General features: G+C 42.1%; 1 protein-coding gene across 4 annotated transcripts in view; it reads right to left on the bottom strand.

Moving 5' to 3' along the window:
• DOCK7 (dedicator of cytokinesis 7) overlaps positions 1-21,784 on the bottom strand; it is a 150,334-nt gene that overhangs the window by 114,768 nt on the left and 13,782 nt on the right. For all 4 annotated transcript variants that reach the window (XM_074265760.1, XM_074265761.1, XM_074265762.1 and 1 more), the window contains exons 2-5: positions 18,857-18,962; positions 8,155-8,330; positions 7,755-7,823; positions 18-147 (exon numbers count right to left, since the gene is read on the bottom strand). In XM_074265760.1, the coding sequence (XP_074121861.1) occupies positions 18-147; positions 7,755-7,823; positions 8,155-8,330; positions 18,857-18,962 (481 nt within the window). The remainder of the gene's footprint in view (positions 1-17; positions 148-7,754; positions 7,824-8,154; positions 8,331-18,856; positions 18,963-21,784) is intronic.

Genomic DNA, 21,784 nt, shown 5'->3' with positions numbered 1-21,784 from the left:
AATGCAAAGCATATTACTTGTTCATCCTGGTAGCTGTTCCCATCAGGGGCTTCATCGGACTCGAAGATCTGTTTGGGCAAACCTTTTTGCCTTTCTTTCTGTTTGTCTAATGTGTTAGGATTAAAGCCGGTTCCCAATTTGTGGTACCTATTAAAAAACAAACAAACATTTAAACTCATTTTACTTTTGTCACACTCTCAATTCAAAGTCATTACTCAAAAAGTACATATTTCTTTACAATATTTCCTGATATTTTAAAAATAATAATGCCCAGTGGAATTATATGTGTAGTAAACAAATGGCCATTCACTCAAGATACTATAACATTTAATATTCATTTAATAACATTTACTGTTTTCCAGTTCCATTTCCTTGCCCTCTCACATATGTGTGTAACAGTGAGCCAGTCAATGAACATTAAATGCCTACTATGTGCCAGACACTGTACTAAGCACTGCAAATAAAAAAAAGGTAAAAGAAAAGCCTCTATACTCAAGGAGCTCACAACCTAATGAGGGAGACAGCATGTAAATAAATATGTAAAAGGAAGCTATACATAAGATAAATAGGAAATAATCAACAGAGGGAATTAAAGGATTCTGGTAGATGAGATTTTAGATGGAACTTAAAAGAAGCCAGGAGACAAAAAGGAGGGAAAGCATTCCAGCCACAGGGGACAGAGAAAATGCCCAGAGTTGAGAGATGGAGGGTCCTGTTCATGATAGAGTCAGGAGGCTGATATGACTAGACTACCCAATTCACAGTAAGGAGTAAGATTGGAAAAGTAGGAGAGTCCTACGCTATGAAGGCTCTTAATGCCAGAGGACTTCTGGATTTAATCTTGGAGACAATAAGGAACCACAGAAGTTTATTAATCTGGGGAAGGGGTGGAATGGATCTGCATTTTAGAAAAATAACTTTAGTGGCTGAAGAGAAAATGGACTGGAATTGGGAGAGACTTGAGGCAAGCAGGACTCCCCCCACCCCTGGCAGTTATTGGAACAATTCAGGGGAGTCACAGAATGGGGGCTGTGTCAGAGGAGAGAGGGAGGTGTATTAGAAAGATGGCGCAGAGCTGAAACTGATCAGAGAAGCTGCAGGGGTAAAACTGATTAAAGATGCTGCAGAAGGAAATTGACCAGAGATGCTGCAGAAGTGAAATCCAGGCTTTGGTAACAGCTTAGATATGAGGAGTGAGAGATGGTGAAGAGTTCAGGATTATTCCTAGGATGGAAGCCTGAGGGACCGGGAAGGGTTGTGATACCCTCCACAGAAATAGGGAAGGGATGAGGGTGGAGGACTTGATGACCAAAAAATGAACTCTGTTTTGGACATGTTGAATTCAAGATGTCTAGAAGACATCTAGTGAAGTTTGGTTTTTTTGTTGTTGTTTTTTGGGGTTTTTTTTTGAGGCTGGGGTTAAGTGACTTGCCCAGGGTCACACAGCTAGGAAGTGTTAAGTGTCTGAGACCAGATTTGAACTCGGGTCCTCCTGAATTCAAGGCCGGTGCTCTATCCACTGCGCCACCTAGCTGCCCCTATCTAGTGAATTATTACAGAGGGAGAAGAAGGTCCAGGACCGAGCCCTGAGGGATGCCCATGGTTAAAGGGTGTGATCTGGCAGAGTAATTAGCAAAGCAGACTGAGAAGAAGAGGGCAGGAAAATAGAACGAAGAGAGTGAAGTGTCCTGAAAAACCTCAAGAGAAAAAATGATCAGGGAGGAGAAAGTGACCAGCTATGTTAGAAGCAGCAGAGAGATCAAGGAGGCTGAGCGTGGAGAAAAAGCCATTAGACTTGACTACTATTATTAATCTGGGTGTATAACCTTAATTGCACCCTCATCAGAGAAGATGCTGTACTCTATGAGCAAAGCAAAATTGCTATAGCTCAAAAGAAATGTGTTAAGTGTAAAGCTGGAGAATTCCCAAATGTTCACCTGGACTTTTTGTGCCTGACCTGTGATAGAGCTTTCTGAGCTCATTTTGGTTTCATCAGCCAGTGGGAAGAATTGTAACTTTACTCTAACAGAGTGATGTCATTTTGATTCCCTTCAAGAACAAAGGACAAAAGCAATACTTAACATAAAACCCCAAAAGATCTCTCCAAATTCTAGATTTATTGAATCAGGATATTCAATCTAGTCAGCTTGTGATCCGAGAAATTAGGGAAATAGAAACAAATGATAGATCATCTGAGATGAATGAAATGAGGACTACACAGCAGATGTGAGGAAGATTATTTTAACAAAAGTATTGGGCAATGATAGGTTGAAAAGCAGAAGAAAGACTGAGAGGCCAAGATAAAAAATGAAAAAAAAAAAAAAAAATCTGACAGGAATCTGCAGTTTAAACACAGAACACCTGAGACAGCAAAGAAAATTTTAATTTCAGAAATTAAGAAAGCACTGCCAGAAAGATACTTACTCTAATGCAAATGGAATTATTATAGTTATTATTCACAAGCAGAGGATTTAACTGTGTTCTGAAATTTTAATTGTGCTGCAAATGGGCAAGTTTTGCTTCTACACCATTTTGATAAATCTAAAAAATGTTGAACTTTATTCCCCTCGATGCCTTTTATTTTTAAGAGAACTCCTGACTGGGCTGCTTAGGGAAAGCTTTGGAGTGAACAAAGTACCTTCCCCTTACACTTATCCTGGGAAGCAGAAAGCAGAGCAATTATTAACCCTACAAAACAGCTGAAAGCCTAAAAAAAGAAGTAACATGGGTGATATTATAATCAAATTAGAGAAAACTGGGAAAATCTGCCTTATAGATCTATGAAGAAAGAAAGAATTTATTATCAAACAAGAGACTGAGAGTAAAATGGATACTTTTGATTACATTAAACTTAAAAGTTTTTACATAAACAAAACCAATACAGCCAAAATTAAAAAGAAAGCAGGAAAAAGAGAAAGAAAAACCTTTAATGCCTCATTTCTCAAAAATACAGCAAACAGGGACAAATTTATTATAAGAGCTATTTCCCCTTTGATAAATGATCTAATGATGTGAACAGGAAATTTTCAAAAAAAGACATCAAACAGTTACATAAAAAATCCTCTAGATCACTATTAATTAAAGAAATGTAAAGTAAAACAACTCTGAGATACCTCCTCACACCTATCAGATTGGCTAACATAGAAAAAAATATGGCAAGGCAAACAAGAAAAATGACAAATGATGGAGGAAATATAGGAAAACTGAGACACAAAACCATTGTTGGTAGAGTTGTGAAGTGGCTCAAATATTCTGAAGAATAATTTGGAATTATGCTCGAAGGGACATAAAACCATGAATATATTCTTTGACCCAGAAATATCACTACTAGGTTATTATCCCAAAAAGATCAAAGAAAAAGGGAAATGATCTATAGGTACAAAAATATTTATAGTAGGTTTTTTTGTTAGTAAAAAATTGGAAATTGATGGAATTGATGGAAATTATTGATGATTGTTTAAAACTATCTTTGCATGTATTTTCAAAAATAAAAAGCTCTCATTTTTTTCAAAAATAAACAATGGAAAAATCTTTAAGATAAAAAAAGAAAAAGAAAAATCCGACAAGACTTACATGAACAGATGGAAAGTAAAGTAAGAAGAACTGGAAGATCACTGTAATAGCAATATTATACATTGATCAATTGTGAAAGACTTGGCTCCTCTGATCAAGGCAGTGATCCAAGACAATTCCAAATAACAAAAATGCAAATCCATCTCCAGAAAAAGAACTGATTATTTTCTCTCTTTTTTTTTCCCATAACATGGCTAATGTAGAAATATTTTGCATGACTTCACCATTTTAATGGCTATCATATTTTTTGCCTTCTCAGTGAACAGAAGATTGAATAAAGAGGAAAGAATTTGAAACTGAAAATAATTTTTTTAATCTTTCAAAAAAATGCCTTTTTTTGTTTCCTGTTATTAAAAATGTATTCTATCAATCGCATGGAAGATGCTGATACAATAAACATTAAATCAGAGAAATCAGTTATGACTACTATTCAAATCAAAAACCATCAACATTATGTCAGTCTCAGAGCTTTTAACACATCACTGAAAAACTTCTTTTAAGTTTTACTGAAGCTTCTCTTATTCTTGATCACTTTCACTTTGCAGTGACTGCTTCATGGCACCAGTGCCCTCCCTTCCCCACAAAAAAGTCCAGTTAAAACCTTTGCCTTCTATAGCACCTGTTCGGGGAGGAGAAGGGAGATAAAGTTCATTACCAATCATCTTAGCCCAGGCCTGGTCAGACTTTAGTTATCTGTCAAAGTTGTTTTCCTTTACATTGTTGTAGTCATTCAAGAACATTATTCTGTCTGCTTTTTTCATTCTATCATTTCAAGTAAGTCTTTATCACTAAGTTTCTCTGAATTATTTATATTTACTCTTCTTATATTGAAATAATAACATGTAACGTAACGTGCTCTCCTGGCAGTTACAATTACTAGCTTAATAACCGGTAGCGCACTCAAGAACAACCACGTGTAATCTTAAAAGCCTTTATTATACCTACTCACATAATGCCCTAACTGATGCCCTGACTTGTTGGTTCCCGAGTGACCACCTGGTCAGAAGACCCATGTGTTCACTACCAAAATCCTTACCTCTTTTGGCTACCCATCTCGGCTTAGCCACCCAGGCTAGGGAGACAGGGTGAAGAGCGCCAGATTAAAGAGGACCGCCTGCTGCCTGCAGTGGGCTTACATAGGGCCTGTGAGGTCACACACACACAGCCAATCAGCAAGAGAGTCACCCATGACGAAGCTATCTCAATATGGCCAGGATCCCACCCAAGGGCAGTCCTAATATCCACAGAAATTACTTCCGGGCCTCAATCTCCCGATGCACTGTGTCCGCCCATTTAAAGGGCCCTTACAATAACATTCCCCAACTGATAGACAATCCAGTTCCTATGTGAGTAGGCAGAAAGTAGGGCTGTGAGATGTTAAGGTTCATTAACCTATTGGATATGAAGCTGTATGTATAGACTTTGGCATCATCAGCACAGAGATGATTATTAAACTCACAGAAGTTGCCATAGTAACTAAGGAGAAAGAACAGGGAGAGGAGAAGAAAGCCTTAAGGAATACCCACAATGAGGAGGCATAACAAGGAGGAAAATCCAGCCAAAGAGAATGAGATGGAACCGTTGGAACCAAGAGCACAACATCCAATAAGCCCAGAGGACTCAGTCAACGGCAATGTCAATTGGAATACAAATGATGAAGTTCTGAGGAGATCTGTGGGACTGAATTATACAGTGAAAAGAATCAGTGGAGTAAAAACCAGTCAATGTTGAGAAGTCAAAGTCGCATCCGAGTGACCATGGAAAACAACAAAGATGAAAAATGGAAAAAATCTGTAAAGATTTTTAAGAAAAACTTTTAATCTGTAGTAACAATAGATCCAACACATCTGGATTCCAGTGCTGGTTTCAGGTACCCTAAATGGCAAAGTGGAAATGGTAATGAAGAAGTTAAAGATGGAAAAAGTAAGCAAGTCTACAGAGAGAAGTCTGGCCTTCAGGCAAAGCCATCAGAGGACAGTTATTGAATTCTCTTCAAATCCAGTTGCAGATACTTACTAGCTGTATGACTTCAAGCAAATGCATTAATCTTGTTTGCTTCAATGTCCTCAACTAAATGGGGAAGAAAATTAATGGCATCTACCTCTCTGGACTACTGTGAGGATCAAATGAGATAATATCTGTAAAGCACAAAGGAAACACTTCATAAATGCTTCTTCTCTTCTCCCCACTTTGGGAGAGATCATCAAGGTATGAAGGAAGAAGAATATCAAAAATTTGGGAAATATCTCAGTTCTTATTGTTACTTCCAAGATGAATGAGATATTATTAATAATTGCCTATTTTCCTACTTCTACAAAATTAATTGAAAATAAAATAATATCTTGATGAAGATACGAGAAAGGAATGGGAAGGCTTCCATAAGCTACCTATCACAGCAGACCACAACATCATAGATGCAGAAATGGAGGAAAATAAGAGAACATAAAATCTCACAAACCAATGGATCGATGGTTGGATGAATGAGCATGCACTAAGCAATTAGTAAGTGCCAAGGCTTAAGTTAGCACAGGGAATAAAAATATAAAAGCAAGAGATTTCCTGCCCTCACGAAGCCCACATCCAAACAGAGAAGGGTCACACCAAATAAAGGAGTGATGTCAAGGAAACATATGCCAAGATCTTAGTTTATGTAAATAGCTTTGCACTTATTTTTAAATATTATTAGTATTAAGTGTAGTTTACAGATAATTACACTAAATGAGAAAGAGGAAGGTTATGTTAAAAGTCTCTTTAAGACACCTTCTGGTCAGACTCCACAATGAGCTGGTAATGTTCTAAATACGACTATATCTCTGATTTGCACACACACACACACACACACACACACACACACACACACACACACACACACACACACACACACACACCCCTCTTCCTGGTTTTCAACCTTCAGCTCCATAGCTAAGAGACATATCTGTCAAAGCTGCAAGCCAACAAAAGTAGGCTCTTCTTTGCCACGGCTTTTAGCCATGTTTTTAGTCAGTCACTGAAAAAGCATGGAACAACGCCCCCCAGGGGCACCTAGCGCAGCCCGAAGCCCAGAGAGTTTCGACAAGCAGCCCAAAGGCAGAAGGGTTGTTAGGATTCTTACACTATCAATTAGTGGAATTGATAGAGACAATAATGAGCTAATGTGATTGATTTAATCCTACAAGGAGATGTTATAGGCCATAATTGAAACAAGGTACTAAGTGGAATTGAGGAGACAGTGGTTAAATCTAGTTTAGCATTGATTTAATCCTACAACAAATAAGGGTTTCCCTAAGAAAAAAGAATTGGATCTAGAGGAGTGGAAATTAGTAGGAGAGCAACTATGTCAAGTCTACAATGAAAATGGACTTGAGTCAATTTCCAAAGACACACAATACATATAATTTAATACAACTGGCTTTAAGAAATTGTATAAGTGTTAGAATAAGGAAAAAATTAGAAAGAGCAGGGAGGAGAAGCCCATTCGGAGGGAGCTGGAGGCTGAAGCTGGCAGAGACAAAGGACTAGTGGCAAGAGGTCTTGGAACCAAGGCGAGAGAGAGATCTCTAGGACAACTAACCAGGCCTAAGGAAGGAGACAATAAAGGATTTGGACTTTAACTCCTGGCTACATTTGGGGTGATTACACTGAACTGAAAGGAAGGCTGCTCCCAGAAGTCCCCCAAGAAACCTGCTCCCAGAGAACATTACATTTTTAGAGAAGAATATTATAGATGGTGACCAGAATGTGCAGGACGTGCCCTCGTGCGGACTTTGGGACTTCTGCGCCATCACCACGTCACTTACTGTCAATGACCTCATTCTCATTCAGAAAGCAAACTGTTTCCCATTGACTCAAACAGCCCTAGATGAGAGCTTCCCATGGTATCTCCTCAGATTACAAGCGTCATCCTAAAGGGCGCCACAGGGGAGGGGGGAGCACAGGGACAAACGGACAAAGATCTTCTTTTCCTTTTGCCCCCTCCTCAGGGGGTGCCTGGCTTTGGCCAGCATCAGGCTGGAAGGGAGAATTCTCGATGGTGAAGGGAGTGACCGTGATGTAGCAAAACGGGCTCGCTAAGGAGAGCTTTGTTCCGAGAGCCCCTGCTTTTGTCAGGAGTTTTCCAGATCTCAGGGCTATGAATAAACAAACACCTGAAGCAGTGACTGCATAAAGAGCCGGTGACTTACTTTCTGTTCACGATGGCCCAGTCTTCAGTGTAGCTCCTTACACAGTCTCTAACATGAGGGTCCATTTCACTGTTGAAGAAGAATATCCGTTAGGGCGGCTGGGAAGAAAAGTACTTGGCTATAAGCCTTTTCTGTGTCCTAGGGAATCCCTCCCCAGCCCCCTGCCCCTGGTGAAACCTATGGAACTCTTCTTTGAATCACGTTTCTACACATATAAACAGAGATTCCCAAAGCAAACAAATCGGATTGAAATAATTATCAAAATATGTTTAAAAATAAATCCCAAGGTCAGAGCCCCTGTTTTGTATGCATTAGTGACACAATCAAGGGAGTTGGGTCCAATTACAGAAGTGGGCAGCAATTCCCATAATCCAACTCCGGTTCGCCAAGACCATCTCACCTTTCTTCAGGCACGGCCGACACGAGGGTTCGACAGTCCCTGGGATTATAAACAACTTCAATGTCATCTGAGGGAAATTCAAGCAAGTCCCTCAGAGGTCCAGACTCCACAGCCAGGGGGTGTGTGATTAAGTAATCTTCCAAATCCACCGGGTCCACAGCTTCACTAAGGGGAACCTTTATTTAAAAAAAAAAAAAAAGACCAATAGTTAAGCTACATTTTCTTCTGGGTCTCCACGGATCTGGGAGTTGAGCGAACAACCCCTGCCCAAAAGAGGTGCTTCATGCAGCTCACAGACCACGCTCGCCACTGCTTGAGTCTGCCAAAGCAGGCCCGTCCATCCAGCCCAGTCTAGAGGCCCCTCCACTAGAGATGCTCGTCCTGGCCCCTCCTCATGCTCATCCCTGAGATCACAGGCTTCAGTTTGCTATTTAATTCAGCCTGGGACTTCTGCGTTAATTATACACTACGATACTCAGCTCCAAACAGCAAAGACCAGAAGCAAAGGGGCGGCTCCCAGCTGCTCTGGGATGAAGGAGATTGGGATCCCTTAGGCATCCCAACCACAGGGGCAGAGCTCTGTTGACTAAGAGGGACCTCCTTCCAACTTCAATCCATTAAGGATTATAAAGGACTTCCTTAAGCCCCACAGCCGATTGTCCAGAAAGACAGTCCTGTCCCCTTGTCTCCCAACCGCCATTCCTTCCCTACATTGCTTCCTCACGGCCCTTGCCCCCACCCCACACGGTTCATGTTAAGCCTCCTCTCCTGGGAACATGCCATAATAAATGGCCTAATGCTTCCAGCATCACAGTTTTGTTCTGTCTAATTCTGTGTTACAGCCAAGCACAGAACATTACCTTTATCCTTCTTATAATTTATTTGATTCCACCCATTCTTCTGAGATGGCAACCTTTGCAGATGTTGCCTTCATAGCCATTATCCGTCCCTCCCAGCTTGGTGCCATTTGCAGATTTGATAAGCAGGCCTCCTAGTGCTTTATCTAAGGTATCCACCACAATGGGGAAGAGGAGGGGCCAAGGACAAGTTCCTGGAGCAGCGCGCTAGTGAATCAGAATCCCTCTCCTCATCGAGGCTCTAGCTCAATCTCATCCAAAAGGCTGTCGGGAGAAACACTGTCAAATGCTTTTAATTCACTTTCATTCCTCCATCATTCACTACTTTAATTATAATTGGTAGGTATCTGTAGAGAGCAGGGCATTAAGCAGCATTCTGGAACCAGAGCCAAGAAGATGCCAGTTCAGGTCCAGAAGATGGCACCTACTCCTTGGGTGAGGGTGAGACAACCCCAAGGCCCAAGTTCAGGCTGGGACTCCTCATGGAGCCATCCACGAGCCTCCCCCTCCCTCCTGCTGGAGAGTGCTCCCACATCCAATCCTGACGATAGAGACATCTTTCTGGGACTTTGGTATTAAGCTTCTACTATGAACAAAAATACTTTTATTAGAAGACAATACAAAAGCTATGATCTTCTCCAAGTTGAAGGAGACCCTGTGGGCCTTCAATAATATACTGGACAAGTGGTAACGGGGCCTCCACCGGAGCCTCCAGTGAGGAGGGAGTCACTAATGGCCGTCTGCTGCTCCCACCCCATCCCACCCCACTGAAGTGGGAAGCTTTCACAAGAACGATATCAAGCCTCTTGGTTCTGTAGGACTTCCACCTAGTTCTGGGCCACGTGGAAGTTGCTTTTTTTTTTTTAGAAATCACCAAGAAAATTTCCATAAACAAAGCTGAGTTGAAAAGGGGGATAATATGTGAAACATCAAGTTTCTATTACATGAAACTTACTTTTTAAAGTACATAGTAAATTCAACATGTTATTTCCAACACTGCCCTTCTTGTCCATGCCTGTCTAAATGTCTAAGTTTTACAGAAACTTGTTTTTTTCTTTCCTTCTTCTTTGAAAGGACACCATCATTATCCTCACTCGCCCAACAATAAAAAGAAACATGATCCCAAGAATGAAGATGCAGAGTCCAGCAAACCGAGCAGACTCTGGCCTTGCCCCGCAGCACCGTCAGTCTCCCGGTACAGGGCCGCTGCTCACCCCCCTCTGCCTCGGTTCACTCGGGTCTTCCCCGGCTTCATGCGCCACATTGGGCTCAGCCATTCCCCGAGGGATGGGCGCCCACTTTGTCTCTGAGTACAAAAGGTGCTGCTGAGTACTTTGTCCACACTTTTCTTTGGGGCCTGGGGCTGGGGAGCCTCCACTGGACAAAAGGGGATACAGGCTGGCTCAGTTCTGAGGCTTCGTTCCTAATGGCTCTACCACAGGGTGCCAGGGAGCCTGTGCTCATTGCTAAGGGGCCATCCTGATGCAGGCCCTTAATGCCCCGCAGGAGACTGCCATGCTGCGCTCACCCGCTCCCTGCTTCAACGCTCTCCATTCCAATCCCTCCTCTACTCTGTGGTTTTCCTAAAGCACTCAGTCTAACTCTATCCTACTCCATAAGCTCCCATGTTAAAGCCCGCCACAAACGGGTTCCTTCTTACCTTTCCATCCTTCTTCCTCTTTCCTCCTGCCCCATTAGGCAGCTGAGGGATGGGGTTGGAGTCAGGAAAGGAAGTTCAAATCCAACCTCAGACAATCACAACCTCCCACTATGACATTGGAGAAATCGTTTTAACTTCTGCCTGCCTCCATTTCCTCAACTACAAAATAGGAATTACAGGCCCTTACCCACCTCCTCCTGGGCTATGAAGATCAAATGATAAAACATTTGTTTAATAAAAAAACACAGCACAATAATACTTAGTTTGGTACCTAGCACACAGTAGGTGCTTAATAAATGCTCTTCCTTTTCCTTCCCTGATCGGGGCACCCTCCCCACCTCTGACTGTTCTCTGGAGGCAATATGACCTTTTCCAAATCTATACTTTTCACTGGTAGCCCCCCATACCCAGAATGCTTCCTTTAAAACTTTTTAAAATCCCACATTCTGCAGGAAACTTTTCCCACCAAAATCCAGTGCTCCTTCCTTCCCTCTGAGATTACTCTTTCCCCCAGTAGAATGGCGGTGCTTTAAAAGCAGCCACCATATTGGGTTTTTTGTATCCCCGAAAACTGGCACACAGTAGGTGCTTAATGTTTGTTGATTATCTTATTTCAACCCTTCATATAACTGTCCTTTTCCTTTTTTATCACCTACCTTTGAGATTCTGATATTAGGCAGAATCTCAGGATGGTTTTAAACTGGATTTTCTAATTATTAATGATTTGCATTTTTTTCATATGATTGGAGAATGATTTAATTTCTATCTATGGTGGGAATGCTTGTTATTGTGATTCTGGATCACAGAAATCAACTGGTCCCCGAGTTTTTATGTATGTCTCATATATTTTGCTAGGCATGCTGGGTAAAAACATAATGAATTAAACAATCCCCATTCAAAAGGGGTTTCCACCTTAATGGGAAAGACAATTACATAGAAAACTGCTAGCAGCATAAATATCACATGAATAAATACAAATATATGCAACACTAGTAAATACCTAATGGCCTGGTGCTCAAAGTTGGGGAAGTCAGAAAAAGCTTCAGGCAGAAGGGGGCCAGGAGGGCTGTGCCTTAAAGCAGGGCTTCTTAACCTTTTCCCACTCATGAGAACTTTTTATGTGACCCATATGAGTATATAAAACAGGTATGCAAATCAAACATTTACTGATAAATCATAATTTCACAACCGCCACCATTATGTGACCACATATGGGACCACAAACCACAGTTCGAGAAGTCGGGTCTTAAATAGAGAGACGTGTGTGTTACAGGCCTAAAAGACAGCAGTGTAAAGGGCAGGAGAAATAGAAGGAGGGCTGGTGGGGCTGGATCGGAGTGCAGGAGCAGGAAGGCTGGAGAGATGGGGGTCAGTGGCAAAGCCCGGCCCAGGACTTGGGGTCTGATCCTAAGGAGCCACACATGAGCCTTGGGAAGGCTCCTGTGGCAGCGCTTGGCAGAATGGACTGGAGAGGTTAAAAGCCCTGATGCATAAGTCAGCACCGACTCTGTGTCTGGGTGCTGGGCTCTGTCTGGGGGTACAAAGAAAGGCCCAAAAAGGGGCTCAGCTTAATGTAAGAGACAAAATCACATGCCAGCAAGGCCCAGATACAATACACGGAGAACGGCTTCTCGGAGACAATAGGATGCCAGCAGGGCCTTGAAGGGAGCCAGGAGACAAAGGCTGCTGCAGTAATCCAAGAGGGGCTGAGGGTGTGTTGAGGTTGGGAAGTACAAATGGCAGCGTCTGGCCCTGGTGCCATGTGTAGAATGAAGGACACTCAGGAGTCCAGGATGAGCTCAAGATAATGAGCCTGAGACCCCAAAAGGATGGCGGCACATCCAGCAGAAACTGGGAAGCTTGGAAGAGGGCGTAGTCTGGGAAAGCTTACAAAGTGTGTTTCAGACACACTGAGCTTGAGACGTCTCTGAACACCCAGCCTGGAATGTGCTGAGATTCCCCACTCCCCCCAATTATAAATTCTCTTCTAATTTTAACTGCATTTAAAAATGTTTTGATTTTACATAATCAGCGCTGTATCTTCTGTGACCTTCCTTATGCCTTGTTTGGTCATGAATCCCTCCCTTTACCCATACTTATTAAAATGTCATTTTCTTTTCTTTTTTATAATAGCTTTTTATTTCTCAAAATACACGCAAAGATAGTCTGCAACATTCACTCTTAAAAAACCTTATGTTCCAATTTTTTCTCCCTCCTTTGTCAAATACTTCATCCCCTAGATAGAAAGTAATCCAATATAAGTTAAACACGTACAATTGTTCTAAACATATTTCCACATTTATCATTCACAAGAAAAATCAGATCAAAAAGGGGAAAAAATGAAAAAGAAAAAAAACAAGTAAGCAAACAAGAAAAAAGATGAAAATGCAATGTTGTGATCCACATTCAGCCCCATAGTCCTCTCTTTCTCTGCGTACTCTTTCCATTACAAGTCTATTGAATTGTCTTGAATCAACTCATTGTTGAAAAGAGCCAAGTTCATCAGAGCTGATCATCACATAATCTTGCTGCTGTGTACAATGATCTCCTGGTTTTGTTCATTTCACTTAGCATCACTTCATGTAAGTCTTTCCAGGTCTCTTTAAAATCATCCCGCTAATAGTTCCTTACAGGGTAATAATATTCCATAACTTTTATATATCATAACTTAGCCATTTTCCTATGGGTGTTCACTCAGGCTCCAGTTTCTTGACACTACAAAAAGGGCTGCTCTAAACATTTTTGCACACGTGGGTCCTTTTCCATTTTTAATGATCTCTTCAGGACACAGGTCCAGTAGAGACACTGTGGGATCAAAGAGGATGCACAGTTTGACATTTTCTTCCTTGACATATAACAAATGGTGCCTTGTAAATCATATGTTCTGATATATGGTTCAACATGTCCCAATAGCCTCTGTCAAAGAACGAGTACTAACCCTTCAAACTCTTGTCTTCCAGTTGACCAACACCATCTAACACGATTTGTTTGCTTCTGAACACAGAAGTAAATCTAATCCACTGATTAGCTTAATTATTTTAGGCAATTCTGATGAGAATTGCTTTGTAACATGGTTTGAGACTAGCCTCCCTTCCCTTCCACTTTTTTTTCATTATTTACTTTCAGAATCTTTCCTTTTGTTCTTCCAGAGGAATTGTCACCTTTTTTAAGCAATCCAAAGTTATCTCTTATCAGTCTGATAGGAGGGGAACAAGTAAATTAATTTAGATAGCATGGTCACGTACTATATTAGCATGGCCTGTTAGGAACACAACATGTAACTCTGCTTTACCTCTGGTAGACCTTTTCTTCTCTTCTTGTGAGAGAATGATGGTGATTCAAGGAGACCGTGAGGCAGTCGCTGTTCTCTGCCCTCCCTACTGAGAGGCAGTTGTGTTATCTGACCTCCCTCTTCTTCTCCCTGCCTCCAATTTATTTTCCCAGTCCACAAGCAACACCTGTGTCAGTAAAAGCTTCCCCGAAACGCCTTCAGATATTCACAGCTGTGGAGGCTCTCCGAGAATTGACCTGCCCCTTACAGGGCACTTAAGCATAGTCTAATGGCCCAACTCTCTATTTATTTAAGTCAATATGTCTTCATGTAAAGAATAACTTGTTACTGTATTCATGGAATAATATTTTTACATTTTCTAATTCTTTTCAATGAAATTTCTCTTTCAAACTCTTCCTACTGAGTTTTGTTGTAATTGATTAAAAAAAAAAAAGCTTGCTTTATATCTTGTTACTTTTCTCAAGTTATTATTTCAATTAATTTTTAGATAACTTTGTAGAATTCTCAATTGAATCATCTGCAAACGGCAACAATTGTATTTCTTTTTTCTCTGTGATTATTTCCTCAGCATCTTTCTTCTCTTTTTTTTTTGCTACAGCATGCACTTTTGTACCATGTCAAATAACAGTGATAACAGTGATAGCATCTAGTAAGAGCTTAATAAATGTTTACTGACTAATTGATAAACATGTTTACTTTTCCTTGTGTTTTGACAAACCTCTAATTCATCTTTATTAGATATAAATTAGGCTCTTTTAAAAAAAATAAATACTTCTTACTATGTTAAGAAAAGGTCTACTTAGTTCTATGCTTTGGGGTATACGTTGTGGGAGGGGGGAGGGAGGGAGGGGAAGGAGGAGGGAGCAAAGAGGGGAGGAGAAAAGGGAGGAAAGGAGAGAAGGGATGAGAAGGAGGGGGGAAGGGATGAGAAGGAGGGGGGAAGGGAGGGGAGGAGGAGGGAAAGGGAAGGGAGGGGAGGAGGAGGGAAGGGGAAGGGAGGGAGGGGGAGGAGGAGGGAAGGGGAAGGGAGGGAGGGAGAGGAGGAGGGAAGGAAGTTTCATAAAACTCATTTATAAATCAAGCTGATTCAGATTGCTTGATAATTCCCTTTTCTGAAACTGTATTATTTAAATTATGTATTATTTGTTCTATCAATCTGGATATTTTGTTTTCCAGGATTTTTTTTCATTTCCTTTAAATTATCAATTTTGTTGGAATATAATTGGGCATAAGTGTTTCTAATAATTTCCTGGAGAAGACTCCATGTATTATGTTCTCTCCTTTTTCATTTTTCAGATTGGCAAGAGGAAACAAGTTAATGGCTTATCAATTTTGATTTTTTTTTTAAAGTGTCTAACTGTACTTTTCGATTCAAGACTCCATCTGGTAACACTGTCTCTGCTTTACATCTCACAATCCTATACATGTCCTTGCAGTTGAAGCACAAATATACCAATAATAGTAAATAGCATTTATATATTACCTACTACATGTCAGGCACCATGTTAGGCACCATGTTAAGCTGTATAAATAACATCTCATCTGAATCTCACAATAATCCTGGGAAGCAGGTGTTTCTACTATTCCCATTTCACAGATGAAGATACAGACAAGTAGAGCTGTTGAGTGACTTGAACAAGAACACACACTCAGTAGCTGAGGCCATATCTGAATTTCCTGACTCAGGTCCAGTGCTCAAGTTTAGCCAGGTCACTCCTCTACTTAACAGCAACAGCCATTGCTCCTTATTGCCTTTAGGATCGAACTGCTTTGTTTGGCCAGGAAAGGACTTCAGGGTCCCAGCCGGGGCTTCCAGCCTTATCTATCCTGGGCTTCTGCTCCCCTGGCAGTGCAGCCAGACTAGCCTCGTCCCTTCCTCTCTGGGTCCTCAGCTGGTCGCCCTTTAGAGCCCTATGTTAGTGAATCCTTTCCAGAACATGCTAAAGTGGCCTCTCCAGGACGCCATAAGAGGGCTGAAGATGTGGGAAAGCACTAAGTTTATGGTGAATGTGAATGGGCGCCCACACCCCCGTCTGCTGCCCTCAGACCCTGGGCTTTTCCTTTGGGAGCCCCACGAGGGGTTCCAGGAGGCTGGTTGCTCCCCTCCTCTCCTTTCTTCAGTTCTTTGGTCCTCTCTGCCCCTGCCTCTTTTCTCCCCTGAGCTTTATGAGTTATTTCATGGCTACAGTGTGAAGAAAAAGAGCATACTATCAGAAATCATGTTTTGTCATACAGAATTATAGGCCAAAAAGTGCATCTCTAATGAAAGATGACAGTTTGGGGTGACTGCAGGGTCCTAAGCCCATTCCCCACACCTTTCACAGCATGGTTTTCTAAAAATATCACCCCTGTGAAAGTTATACTTATTGAGGTCTCCCTCGACCTCAAAGAAATGTAAGCTCCTTGAGAGCAGGACACATTTCATTTGGGTCTTTTTATTCCCACTTCCTGGGAGAGCTGAGCACTCAAAACACGGGAAGAAAGCGAAGGAGCTCTAACTTATCACCGTGTCGATCACACAGGCCTTGATTTCCCTAACTCCCCAATCCTCGGGCAGAGTGGCCTTTGCTAACACTTGACCTTTTCAGAAGATTCAGCTAAGCGTCTCCTTTGTTCTGCTCGAGGAGAACAGCCCATTGAGCCTGAGCATTTTATTTTCACCACAAAATTAAATTTGACACAAACGAAAGCAGGTTATTTGTCCTGAGCAGCAGGTCTCTCACAGGCAGCTGCTCCCTCTCCTATTTGCCAATTTAAATGCATCTGAGGCAGCAGAGGCTATAGGGAGCCCCAGACCTCCACCCAACACACAAAGCACCAGTGGAGGCAGCATTAGGGTGACATTTCATAAACATGAAACATTCACAGTAAAAGTTGGTCCTCCTCCTGGAGCTCACATTTGGGGGGGTTCGGACTCTTTTCTATCCAATTCTAGAGGTCGGGTCCTTTCTCAGGCTATCAGGGGAAGCCCATGAATATGGCCATTTAAATTGTCTAGTTCTTGTCCTGATTATTGGGATATTTTCTATTTTAATAGATAGTTAACCACTACAGCTACACTATCAGTTCTGGACATATAACTGGGCAAAATAATTTCTGATAATTTCTTTTATTTCCATCAAGAAATCAAGAAATATTAAGGCAGGGGTTCTCAAACTACAGTCCACGGGCCACATGTGGCCCACTGAGGACGTTTATGTGGCCCGCCGGGTTATGGCAAATGGGCTGAGGGGCAGAGACAGAGTATGAGTTTTTGTTTTTACCATAGTCCGGCCCTCCCACAGTCTGAGAGACAGGGAACTGGCCCCTAGTTAAAAAGTTTGAGGACCACTGTATTAAGGGTTTAGTGTGGCTGAGGTTTGTACCTGAAAAAGTCTCCTACAGAAGGTGGGATCTGGCCTAAATCCAGGAGGCCGCCGGAGAGGAGAGAGAATTCATGCTTTGAGAACTGAGGGTTGGGGTTTTGAGGAGAGGGATTTCTCCCTTTTTTAACTGCTAGTTTTTTTTTTTTTTTTTTAATCACATTACATAATTTATTTTGCTAATTTTTTTATTCAAAAAAGCATGACCATCTACAGGAAATATTTTTTGATCCTGCCTCGGCTATGATTGCTATCTCCATCCACCAATTTTGATTCTGTATATATTCTGCCTATATACGTCCAGTCCCAAGAGTATCACCTCTGTAAGGGCAGGAACTGCTTCATCTTTGGGCACCTCAACGAAAGCCTGGCAGGCAGCAAATGCTTAAGAACCACTTTTTGACCCATCTGCTTCCATAAAAAATAGTAGCTCGGCTCTGTCACCAGCTGACTTGATCCAACTTTGCTGACCTTGCCGACGGTCCACCCAAAATGGAGCAATCCTGGGGCAGCTAGATGAACGCTTAGGAGCAGTGTGAACCTGGGCAAGTCACTTAACCCCAATTGCCTCACCCAACAAAAAACAAAACCAAAACCAAAAGCTGAGTGATTTGCCGTGTTGGCAGCTCCTGCTATCTCCAATATCATTTATCTTGGAATGACACCAAGAGTTACTGCATGTGATGGGAGGAAAGCCAATCCACAAAACCAAAAGTGCCAGAGCAGACCCACTGCAATAGCTCCAAACGCAGTCAGTCTAAGTCACAACAACTCATAGTTCATCAGAAACCAGCAGCAGCAAATAGAGTTCATCGTGTCAATGGAATCCAGCTCAACTAGAAGTTCAGGCCGATGGTGAGCCTGCTTCTGAGTTAAGAGCCAGCACCATCTCATGGCACCTTCTTGGGCCCAAAATGAATTTGCTTTCATACTTTCCTGCAGGCCATCCGCCACAGCTTTTGGAGCGATTCTCTCCAGTAGTGTTTGAGAGAACACACCAAAAAAGGGCGTTTGGGGGTAATCTAAATGTGTATACATTTTCAAAAACCAATGAACATCAGTGACTCCCATCTGACCAGAATTGTCTGGGCATCAGAAAGATCTAATTCCTAACATACTTTGCATGTCTAACTGTTACAGGTCAATTTGCAAGTTCAATATTTTGTATAAGAAAAAAATTACTCCAAGCTTCTACCTTCTTTTCAGGAGGGGCTCATGTGTGTGTGTGTGTGTGTGTGTGTCTGTGTGTGTGTGTGTGTCTGTGTGTGTGTGTTGTGTGTGTTGTGTGTGTGTGTGTACACAAGCAAGGGAAGACATTAAAAAGATGGAGTGAAGGATACTGGTGTGGAGAATGAAGTCCATGAAGGAAGGAATAGGAAGCCCCTCGGGTCAGCTCCATGCCCACCCTCCCTGAGGTCACGTGGAGTCCTGGGGCATTTCCTCCCAACTGAGAAGCCTGATATCTCCAAAGTGCTTCCCATAAACGCTCCAGCCTTGCCATGACCCACCCCATTTGCAGGGCACGACTTACGCTGGCATGATGGGAAACGCCGCCCACGAGGCTGAGGTTCTTGAGAAGCTGGGGCGAGCCACTGTACTGGCCCGAGATCTGCTTCCTCACTTCGGCTGCCACCGTCCTATGAGAAAGAAGGCAAGTCACAGGTGAGGGAAACGTATGCAGGTGGAAAAAGGAACATTGGGGCAGGGGGTGTTATTTTACACCAATGTGTGAGTGACATTAACCACAATTGGCTAAAACACGGTTCCGAGAGATGACTATGTGGGCAAAGACGTAGAAGTCAAAGCAGAATATAGCAAGCCCACTCCAGCAGCACCATGGAGACAGCACTACTCGATCCCACCTTGCAGGAGCTGTGTCCCCTGGGCAAGGCATTTAACCTCACTCAGCCTCAGTTTTCTCATCTGTAAGATGCGAATAAGGCGAGCACTTACTTCACAGGGTGAATATGAGGATCAAATAAGATCATTCGTTCAAGCATATTTTGCCAAGTTAAAGTACAAGATAATGTTAGTTATGATTACTATCACTGTGGCTGTTATAGTTGTTTTACAGTCATATCTGACTCTCCATGATCCCACTAGGGGTTTCATGGCGGAGACACTGGAGGAGTTTGCCATTTCCTTCTCCAGTTCATTTCACAAGTGAGGAAACTGAGGCAATTAGAGTTAAATGACTTGCACAGGGTCACACAGCTAATAAGTGTCTGAGGCTGGATTTGAACTCTGAAAGATGAGGCTTCCTGCCTCCAACCTGTGCACTATGGTGCCTCCAACCTGGTTCCATTATTACTGTTACCTGAACGTAGAAATGAACTTTCTGATGCCTCAAAATCAACACTAAAGAGAGATAATGAATTCACTTTTAGACTGCTGAATTTGGGGTGTTCATTAGACAACTGAAGGTGTGAGAACAGAGATGAGCAGGGGGGTTAAAGCCAGACTTGAGGGTCATCTGCCCAGATGTCCAGGATTGCTGCTGAGACCCTCAAAATGAAAGAATATAGAGGGAGAAGAGAGCCAAGCCCCACAGACAGAGCTCCAAGGGCAGCCATGTGAAGGTTCTGCACAGGAGACCTGGAAGAATGTTTGAGATTGTTCGCACCCTTTGATCCCACAGTGTCTCTACTGGGCTTGTATCCCAAAGAGATCATAGAGGAGGGAAAGGGATCCACGTGTGCAAGAATATTTGTGGCAGCCCTTTTTGTAGTGGCCAGAAACTGGAAACTGAGTGGCTGCCCATCAATGGGGAATGGCTGAATAAGTTATAATATATGAATGTTATGGAATATTATTGTTTTGTATGAAACAATCAGGAGGATGATTTCAGAGAGGCCTGGAGAGACTGATATGAGCTGATGCTGCGGGAAGTGATTAGAACCAAGAAAACACTGTACACGGCAACAACAAGAATATACAATGATCAATTCTGATGGACGTGGCTCTCTTCAACAGTGAGGTGATTCAGGACAGTCCCAATGGTCTTGTGATGGAGAGAACCATCTGCACCCAGAGAGAGAACTGTGGGGACTGAGTGTGGATCACAACACAGCATTCTCACTTTTTTTGTTGTTTGTTGCTTTTCATTTGCTTTCTCATTTTTTTTTTCTTTTTTATTCTGATTTTTCTTGTGCAACAAGATAATTGTGGAAATATGTATAGAAGAATTGCACATGTTTAACATACATGTGAGGGGATGGAGGAAAGGGAGGGAAAAAAATTGGACACAAGGTTTTGTAAGGATGAATGTTGAAAATTATCTCTGCATGTGATTTGAAAATAAAAAGTTATTTTAAAAAACAACAACAACAATGGTTTGAGAGGTAGAAGAAGCAACAGGAAGGAGGGGTGTTCAGAGAACTTTAAGGAGAGGGTGACAGGGCAGCCAAGGCTGGGCAGCGAGGTCACTGGAACAGCCAAATCTCAGGCAGAGCCAGAGGATGGAAGGAGTGCGAGAAGAGAAGCTTTACTATAATGGCCCACCTGTGATCTAAGAGACCATGAACAGCCCGGCTCCAGGGCAGGACTAGGTGGGGATGGGAATGAGGGACTAGGGCTTCCTAATATCAACGCACGATATCTTTGGCCAACTCCACTGAAACAGCATTGTTACAAACATGAATCGTCCTATCAATTATCACTCACTCTGCCGCTGTCCTTGCCCGGAAGGTCCAACAAATACTTATGTCCAAATGAACGTATGATGAGTCACCTTCCATATTCAAATTCACTTTCTTTTCCCCTTATGAATTTAATAGTCAGCAACAAAAACAGACATTTCAATATTCAAAGAATAAGAAAGAAGATTGTTTAAGAAATGGTGAATTTCTGCTACACACAGTTTAGATTTAACAAGGGAGTAAAATAAAATTGCTCTTTTGTCTTCCTTCCTAACCAATTTTTTTTATATTAAAAATAATTTTTATTGATGTCTTTTTATTTCTATTTTTATCGTGCCCCATTCACTCTCCCCACACCTCTCCCAGAAGTCTTCCCCAAACCCACCAATGCACTGGTGCTCCATGTCTGGCACCCGCTGTAGTAATTAGAGCAAGAAGTGACCTCAGCGATGACAGAGCCAAATCCAAACTCTTCTTTGCCATTTAAAGCCCTTCCCAGGCTGGTCTGCTTTATCAGACATGATTCTCTGCCCAGACTCTGACCCAGTTACACTGGCTAGTCCTCCCACCCAACAAGCCATCTATCTCCACTCTCCACATCTTGACACAGGACATTTTCTTTTTCTTTCTTTCTTTTTTTTTTTTTTTAAACTTTTTCTTTTCAAAACACATGCAAAGATAGTTTTCAATTATCAAAGCAAGCAGACAGGAACAGAAAAGAAAATATTATGTTGTGATCTACACTCAAGTGTCCACAGTCCTCTCTCTGGGTACAGATGTCTCCCTCCATCACCACACCACTGGATACTCTCAAGGATGCT

The sequence above is a fragment of the Sminthopsis crassicaudata genome, chromosome 4 (genome assembly GCF_048593235.1).
Source record: "Sminthopsis crassicaudata isolate SCR6 chromosome 4, ASM4859323v1, whole genome shotgun sequence".
NCBI lineage: Eukaryota > Metazoa > Chordata > Mammalia > Dasyuromorphia > Dasyuridae > Sminthopsis > Sminthopsis crassicaudata.
The sequence above is the reverse complement of the archived record's forward strand: the minus strand, read 5'-3'. Positions and strand labels throughout refer to the sequence as shown.